General features: G+C 44.9%; 1 protein-coding gene across 1 annotated transcript in view; it reads right to left on the reverse strand.

The window, feature by feature from the left end:
• The window catches only part of RAB8B (RAB8B, member RAS oncogene family), a 38,861-nt gene extending 33,119 nt beyond the window's left edge, over positions 1–5,742 (reverse strand). The window contains exon 1 of the mRNA XM_019533402.1: positions 5,565–5,742. Coding sequence (XP_019388947.1) covers positions 5,565–5,688 — 124 coding nt within the window. The 5' untranslated portion in view covers positions 5,689–5,742. The remainder of the gene's footprint in view (positions 1–5,564) is intronic.
• Positions 5,743–9,030: the final 3,288 nt, after the last annotated feature.

Genomic DNA, 9,030 nt, shown 5'->3' on the forward strand with positions numbered 1-9,030 from the left:
AAAAAAAAAAAAAAAAGAAAAGCAGCTTTTACTTGTCAAGCTACAGCATTTATTTTCCATTGTTATTTAAAAAGAAACAAACCACCACACACAAGAAAAGGGACAGATTTTTTTAATGCTTTGCAGCATCTCTCTCAGCATACGCTACTCAGCTACAAGTTGGACATTTGTTCCTATACGCACTTTCTTACAACTGCTTATTCAGAGCAGGCTATGAAAGCAGCTCTAATTTGCTCTCCTGGTAGTCAAATAATCAAATACAGAAGTAAAACAGTTCCATCTGTCAATCAAAACTGGCCATGAATCAGAGACATGAATCAAAATACAGGATAACAGGCAAAGAAAGCTGCAACAACATTTTTAGTACATGCCAAACAATTTCACTCTTATTTGACCCTTTCTGTAATGTATTAGGAAGGAGGGCAAGTAGAGTCACTAATAACGATCAAAGCCCAAGATGTTTCTTACATCAACTAGTTGCTAGTGTCAATTTGAATTAAACATTAAAAATCCAAGGCAATACAATTCAAGCCACCTCAACATTCTTTAAAACAGTGGTTCTCAACTTTTTTGTACCAAGACCCATTCGTGACCAGTCCTGACTCAGTGACCCTCACTCCTGACCTGCTGTCCCCCACCCCCTAATGCCACACCCCTAGTGTGTGGGGTAGGGGCCTCTCCCAAGCAGCCCTTTGGAGACTCCTGCAAGGAAAAAGCCATGATTTCCCACAATGATTCTCCCTTAAAGGAGAAATTTTTTAAAAGTTTGTTGATCCATTTTAAGTTTGTTTGCAACCCTTTCATACATTCTTGCAACCCACTTTTGGGTCACAACTCACAGATTGAGAAATGCTGCTTTAAAAGACATTACCAAAAAAGTCCTTTTCTTGATCAAAATGGTAAGCAGCAGCATCCTCCACCTTTCCTGCTGACTCAGCAGCATCCCAAACCCACCTCCAGCTGCATATTTGTCTCTCCCCAGACCTTCATAATGCCTCAGTCCTCTTGGCAGTGAAGTCCTGGCTTGATTCCTGCACGTTGTCTACCTAATTATGCACCCAGGCATCATGCTGGCTCTCATTCATTTTTAGTTGCCTTGGAGATGGCAGGACCTAGTAGACAGCTCACCCCTACATCCTCTTTGCATCTGCTCATCTATCACTGTCTGCTCCTCCATTCCTCCTAAAGAGTCCTTCCATCTGGAATAATTGATCTGAAGTTTTCCTCATCTTCAAGGCTCCTACCCTCCATCATCATCATCATTACCATAATCATTTTAAGTGGAGGATCTCCCTGGTTTGGGGTATATTTATCACTTATAAACAGTACAGTGACTCTTATCACCCTTTCACTAGTTTGTACCAAAATATTCAGGTGTGAACAGTTTAACAAGAGCGTACTCATAGCATGTCACAGAATCTGTTTCCAAGCTAGCAGTTTCACTGGAGAAGGGAAGTCAATAATTGTGCTTGTCAGAGTATTTTAGAGCCATGGCAAGTAAAGGTCAAATTAGATGTGCTTGACTTTTTTTGGATTTTCCCATTTGGCAAAATGAAGCCCGGGAGGGTAAGGGGAAGTTACTGAAGTAACTTAAGCAACTCATTTCAGTTATTAGATACAGCACAGCATAGTTTGGGTGACTTCCTGCCAAACGTCAATACCATCTTGGATAAAGATTTAAATGTGACACAGTTTTGCAGTCAGCAATTCTTCATGCTCAAGTATGAATTACAATCAGCCAAAAAAATATAATCTTACTCTCATGGTAATACTTATACACAGAGAGGGACCAGAAAGATATAAAGATTAAGTCTTATCATCTGGCATTATAAAACTGATCCAATTTTACTAACCAACACTGCCTGAACAACTAACTAAAAGCAGACCAGTAAACCAATATTTTTCAGTTCTGGGCACCAGAAATTAAGGAAGTGAATGACTAGCTGCTACTTTAAGACCCCAACTCCAGAATCAGTAATAAGCAGAACTAGCGGAGTACACCACAATCTTTAAATTAGCTTTGTTTTTCATATGCAGGGCTGGGCAAATTGAGTCAATTAACTAACAGAGCTAGGTTTTATTTCTCATTTAAAGCCATGTAAAAAATGAGTGTTCTTACTCTGGAAGAGTACCATCTTAACACAATCCATGGGTCAGTGGTCCCCCTTCCACTGGGGCAGGAGCACTTTGTGATATAAGCACATCTTTTAAGTGCTGGCATTTATAAAGCAATTCAAGGAAGAGTGAAGTGAAGCGATTTTGTCCACCAAGAGAACAAACCAACAAGGTAGCATGATGTTAACAGTCACAGCTGCAAGCTTCTAAACAATACACCTGGGTTCAGCATAAACATGTTTTGCATCAAGGTGACAAGTGTATCCATACAACATGGATGCCTGTGCACAGTAACTATACCCTGAAAGAACCATGAAAACTGATGAAACACAACCTTGTAAATTCAGTGGCAGTTCATTTTCACAGCTAGTATTCATGAAGTAGACATGACCACATTCCCACCTTCTTCCTTGCCCCTCAGCTGATGCTGCAGCAGCAGCAGCTCTAGTTTAGCCTTGGTTAGGCTGAAAGTTTTCTTGCCTAAAGACCCTCCTTATTTTGAGGTGATGATGTTGGAGGGGGGGGGAAGAGGGGGGAGCATGCTCTCTGGATATAGGGCTGCAATGTTTGCAACCCTGGAGTCAGAAAAGGAGGACAAAGGGACTTTAAGCTACCACTCCCAACGTACAAGAGAAAAAAATATGTTTCCATTGAGTGGAGACTGAAGTTAGTAAGCAACAATGGATGATGCAATTGGGAAAGATTAAGGCAAGAGATCTTGAAGTAGAGTCCAAGGCTAGCCTAAACTGTCATCACGGCAAAAAGGAGAGCAGAGCATACCTAGAAACTGGAGCAAAGAAAAATAAAAAGCTAACGTGATCGAATGCCACCATATGGAAAAAGCCCCACAAGCTTCACCACATCATGCCCTAAAACAGCCTAAATAAAATTAAACTTTGGGTTAATTCAAACAGTAAAGAGAAAACATCATATCAAGAGTATGCTCCATGATGTCCAAAGTTAAAGCCACATCACTTCTGTTAGGGCTGTGACAGAGATTAAGGTAAGTCAGGGCCTCCCCACGTTATTATGGATGCATTGCGTATCACAATGTTGGGCCAACCATCTTTCAAAGGACATGCTAGGCCAACATTCTGATAACTTTGGATCCAAGCAAACCCAGTGCATTCAAATTAGGATATTAACCCTAGGAACCAGGGACACTTCACTTACCATAACTATACTGGAACTAAATTGCTCCCATTTTAATATAGTATTGTGACACTGCGTCGCATTCCACCTCAGAGCTCATTTAATTTTAGTGGCATTATGTCAAACAAAAAAAGCACTTGGGAACTCTTTGGCCAATGCACATTAGTTGTGTAGTTCATCTCTGTAAAGCAGGTCAAGTTTACAAGCCAGTGCTATACAAACAAAAAAGCTTATGAAAGGGCACCATCCAATTCAGTACCAAACTGATGGTGATTCTTAAGGATACATAAAACTTGTCACAGGCTGTTCTAAAACTGCTAGAACTAACATTTGGGAAATACTGAAAAAAAATGAAAGATTCTATTTAGGCACTTGTCAGCACTGGAGAACTTTTAGAAATCTGATATAGATTATTTGTTCTCTTCCCTTAATTTAAGGATAGTGCTTAGTCTTTAACAAGGACATCTTTTTTCCCAAATGTTACCATGGGAGCTGAAGTAACTAAAAGAAAACAAGTCTAAAGAGTCACTTCCCATTTCAGTCAAAATGTACTTCCTCTCTCAGTTGTCATAATATCACAGGCAACCTATCAAGTCTTCAAGGTAACAAAAGATGACTCACTACTAACAGACACTTCACATCCTCTTTAACTATGAAGCATAGATGCACAAACCTGCATTTTCTATTCTCTCTTCTTTACATTTGGTCCTAGAATGGATAAAAACCCAACGCAAACTGCACGTCACTCTCAGATGCCAGGGTGGATTTTGCCCTGCCAACTTGCCCTGGTAACAACTTGCACAAACACTTAAGGCTTCAACTGAAAAAAAATACTTATCCATATATTGTTTTTGCCTGGAAAATAAGCCTACAGACATGCAGATTCATACTTAATCTTATTCAGAAGCATTTGCAGGATTGGTACTTATGCCTTCCAGCATCTTAGTGAAAGTCTCTAATGAAGCAAGTGCTTTGCTAAACTTTGCTTTGCTCCATTTAAAACTATAGGTCAACGTGCAATATGAAGACATGGGCCACAATATATTACTTAGATAGCTAGTTTATAGACACTACTTTTCACAGTTGCAAAGTACCTGTATGCAACAAAAACTCCCCTGCAAAGAAAGATACTTCTTTTAAACAAGAGAGTTGGAACAAGGAAGTTATACTCAAGGCATTCTTTAAGAAACAAAAAGAAACCCCGCCCCCACAAGATGACTACCCCAGAATCAAGAAATCTGAACTAAGCGAGTATACAGATTTAAATTTTATAGGCATTATTTTCAGTGAGCAGAACTGAGATTAAAAGACCTATCAAATGCCACTCTTAACTGCTCAAGTTGTTCAGATCCTCTTACTAGGTAGTGACATGAATCGTGTCCAGCTCAAACTGTTTCAGTCCTTCCACTTCCTGATAATTTACATTTACAAATCACAAACAAGCAGTCATGACAGCAGCTCTGGGACAAGCAAAAAAAAAGAAAAAAAACACCCAAAGAAAAACGCATCATCCAGACCAGCTGCATGGATTTCTTAGGGTGGTGTGTGTTACAGGACCGACCACATAGCTGGGATACAGTCAGACCAGCTTTCAAACACAAGCTGTTCTTCCCCAGGCCTGGCCAGAAGAGCCAGACACGGCACACTCCAGTTTTGTTCTTGGGTCAAGACAACAAACGTCGGCATGAGGCAGCCCAGCAGGCCACCATCTCCCTTCTGAAGGAAACAAGATGACTCAAAGAATCGGAGCCTGAGAAGCCTCCAACTGTTGACTGTGGCAAATAGCTGAAGATAACGGGGCTGGAAAGAGCCAGGGCTGCAACACCAGAGAGCAACCGCTCTGGGGGCGCCGATTCGCTCAGAGGCCACTTGTTTCCTTGCAGGCTGTGAGGCGGGCTCTCCCGCCTCACAGCCCGCTCTGGGGAAGCCCCAAGGGGAGGGCAAAAGCCACGGCCGACCAGGCGCCGACCAGGCGACAGGTCCCCCTGGGCCTGCGAAGCTACTGAGAAAGAGCCGAGAGGCTTCCCCCGGGCGACCCGCACCCAGTAGCGAGGCCAGGACCGCTCGCCCAGGCGCTACCCCTTCCCCGGCGCGGGACTAGGAAGCGCCGCGGCACCTGCGGCTCACCCGCCCCCGCCCACCGGTTGCCGGCGGCCGAGCGCAGGGCACCCCCCAACTCCCGCCGGGGCAGCGGTTGGCGCCTTCCGCCCGCCTCGCCAGGAAGAGCCCCGCGGCCCAGCCCCGCTCCCGCGCAGCGACGGGGCCTCGGCGGCAGCCCCGCCTCCCGCGGCGCTCACCGATGGTGGAGATGAAGGTGGTGTTGAAGGCGTCCTCGCTGAAGCGGAAGAGCAGGCAGGTCTTGCCCACGCCCGAGTCCCCGATCAGCAGCAGCTTGAAGAGGTAATCGTATGTCTTCGCCATCTTCCTCAGCCTCCGCCTCCGCCTCGCCGGGCACCGACAGGGAGGGGGTAGAGGGAGCTGGCGTCACCGTTTCGCCCCACCCACAACGATGACGCGCCCAATGGCCGCAGACCGCGCCCCTGAACTCATCATCGCGCGCCGGACGCGCGCACTGCCTTTCGGGAAGTGAAGTTTCCGCGGTGAAGTCCTAGCAGCTTCCTGTAGTCTGCTATGGCCGCGGTGGGGCGGAAGAGCCCGTTAGGTGCCTTCTCCGTGCGCCCCGGGGAGTCTGAGCCGGAAGGCGGTTCACGGTGCTCGCGGCTTCGGGACCTGCTCGCAGCGGGACCGAGTTCCCACGGAGCAGTCACTCATTTCCCAAAAACGTGAAGCGCTCTTCTCTCGCTGCTGAGCGGAGTGGGCTGGGACCGGGGGCGCTCGTAGTCCTTCACTCCTGGACGGCGTGTGACGGAGGAGCCCTGCCTGCCCCTCTTCTCTCGGCGGGAGGGGGCTTTCTTGCTGCGCGGCGCGGGCTGGAGCGAGTCAGCTGCAGCTGTGGAAGCAGCTGAACGTCTGCATATGCTTGGGGGAGCCCTGGGCTGAATCACGCCACAGTGACAACTACAGCTCCTGCCGCAAATAGCTGACTGTATTTTCATACTGCTCATCCACAGGTCCCCGAGCACCTGAACGTTAGTTAGGATGCCTGCAGCATCCACATATCCAAGCCTGACTCTGGCACCATCTACCAGTGTGGAAAATACCATATCCAAGACCTATGGGTCGTGGTGCGCAGCAGTGTTACACAAAGCTCTGATATATCAAATACTGTCTACAGGTTTCCCTCACTTTATGCTGTATATAAGTTCCTGGAAAATGGTGCATAACTCAAATTTGCATCAAAGGAACCCACTTTACAATGTAACAAATAGGGATACCTTCCAAGACTTCAACTGTACTGACCCCCAGACCCATTTCTACCACTTTTAGAAGACAATTTTGGTACTCGCCAACAGCAGACTGTATACACAAGCACAGGGCACCATCATAATGGGACAAGTACAAAAACACGTGTCGCAGACAACAAGTAAGGAGCACAGATCCACACAGGAGCCTGTACTTTTGTGTGCATCATTCCCACAATGCACCGCACAAAGCAGCTGACTGCAAGCTTCTACCACACCAATCACATAAGAGTGAATTTACTTTGCATATAATGAATTTTTGGTATAAAAAGCATGATTACACAAGAGAGAATTCACACATACAGAATCCGCATAAAGCAAGGAAAACCTATATAAGTACTGCAAGGACTGTTTGTGTTTTTATCTGCACATAAGAATACTATAATGGTTGAAAAGGGTGCTCAGTCTCAGGCACGCTGTGGCTATCTATGAGTGCATTACTTTTCACACACTGAAAGTTTTTTTTAAAGAATCCGCTGGAACGCTAAGCAGCAGTTTAACTTCTCAGATGCCAACTTTGAAACACCAAGGTGCAGAATATCAAAAATATGCCCCCCACATTCTCATTTATCAGATGTTAGCAATGGTTTCATACTTATGTAACACGCTAATGAAAACTTTGTTTGCCACGTGGGAGATAAATCATTGTCTGCCAGCTAGGAGACCCGGATTAAATTCCTAGACACACACATAATTACAGCCACTGCAGCACTGATTGTCCAGACTCAGTCTGGCCTTTGGATATTGTCTCATCAACAGTCTAAAGTGGAGAAGGAAGGGCTGGGCAGCCTCCACACTCCTGCCTAGGCAGACACGTTGCCAGTGCTGGTGACCTGTCACATATACACCATAATCCAAAAGGATCAATAATTGGCCACTACTACGTACTTATATAGCTCTGATATTACCCATAAGCATGATTTCTCAGCATGCTGGGTTTTGTTCTCTTACGTAACAACTTTAATCATTATTTGATATCCACGATTTGTATGCAGAGACACATGAATGCTGGGTTTAAATGACACTTCGAAAATTGGCTGCCAGCTGCAATCAAAGGGTCTGACCTTGTGAAGTACTGGGATCAATTTTGTGCTGCCCAATATTAAATCCTGCATGTTGAAACCTAAGTCTGGGTGTGATCAAATGTTCAAGTGAGGTAAGTTGTAGTCAAGTAAATAAGGCACAACACTATGCTTCAGTTAGATGCATATAATCTATCGGTGCCAAAAGAGATATTTAGTGAAGGCTGCTTGAATTTTAGCTCCATCTTAAGTGGTGCTTGGTCAGTTCAAAGTAAGAAAAAAAACATTATTTTCAGAACATAGAGATTACTTTTTCAAAGTCTCACATATTGTTAAAACACAGTAGTATTTTTATACCTTTGTATACCTGGACCTCTCTCCCCACCATTTGATATTTACAGTATTTTGGGAATGAAGCAGTATGATTATGTATTTCTATCAGCATCTTCCATAAATATTTCAAATTCATTTATTTCAAATACATTTCTCAAAAATAACATATTTATGCCATCAATTTAAAACAATGGAAAGAAGTTACTGCTTTAATTTAGCTTACAAAACAAACAAAGCAGGCTCTAGGGACAGAAAAAATAGATTTCCACATTGATAAGTTGTTGAGACATACTGTACTCTTCATGGGAAAACTTTCAGGAAAAGCACCTTGGGGCAACTGGCAGCCCTGTGTCCACATGTGGCCTGCTAAAGGTTATTTTGCAGTCCCAGGCTCCCACTCAGCTCCACCCCCATCACTCCAGCTGCAACAGTGGCCAGAGTCTGCAGGTTCCCCCTCCCTCCTCCTGCTTGCAATTTCTATCCCTAACCCCTGGTGCACCTTTAGCCAGGGACCCCGCCCCCACCCCAACCCATGCAATTCAGTGCAGTAGAGGAGTCCACAGCTCAGGAGCTGAGCCTGAGTGTGTGTGGAGGTCTCTAGCCACTTAGAAGTTGAACAGCCATGCTCCAAACAATTCCATTAGGGGAATGCCCACAGGAGACGAGACAAGCTGCTGCAAGGTTACACTCCCAAGCACACCTTAACTTCCCTTCCCATTGACAAAGCAGGACACCTAGTACCCTTTTTAAAGGACAGTGTACAACAGTAAAGTTGAACTAAGCTCTAAGTGCGGATTCCACAGTACCACATGGCCATATGGTCTCCCAACACACAACATTCTCCAGGTCTCTGTGGGGCTAAGTATATGGTGAATGGGATTGGGGCCACCAGGATCTGGGGCTGATCTCAATCAGAGGTGCCAAAAGTCATTTCAAACATGTGTAAAGTGGTCAGTTTGGACAAAACCAATAACCGGTTTCTGAAATCAATAGTAAACCCAAGATGCATGGTGCTAAACTTTGGCTATACCAAGACAGCTACCAGA

This window comes from Crocodylus porosus, unplaced genomic scaffold, assembly GCF_001723895.1.
Source record: "Crocodylus porosus isolate Cpor-Errol unplaced genomic scaffold, CroPor_comp1, whole genome shotgun sequence".
Classification (NCBI taxonomy): Eukaryota; Metazoa; Chordata; order Crocodylia; family Crocodylidae; genus Crocodylus; species Crocodylus porosus.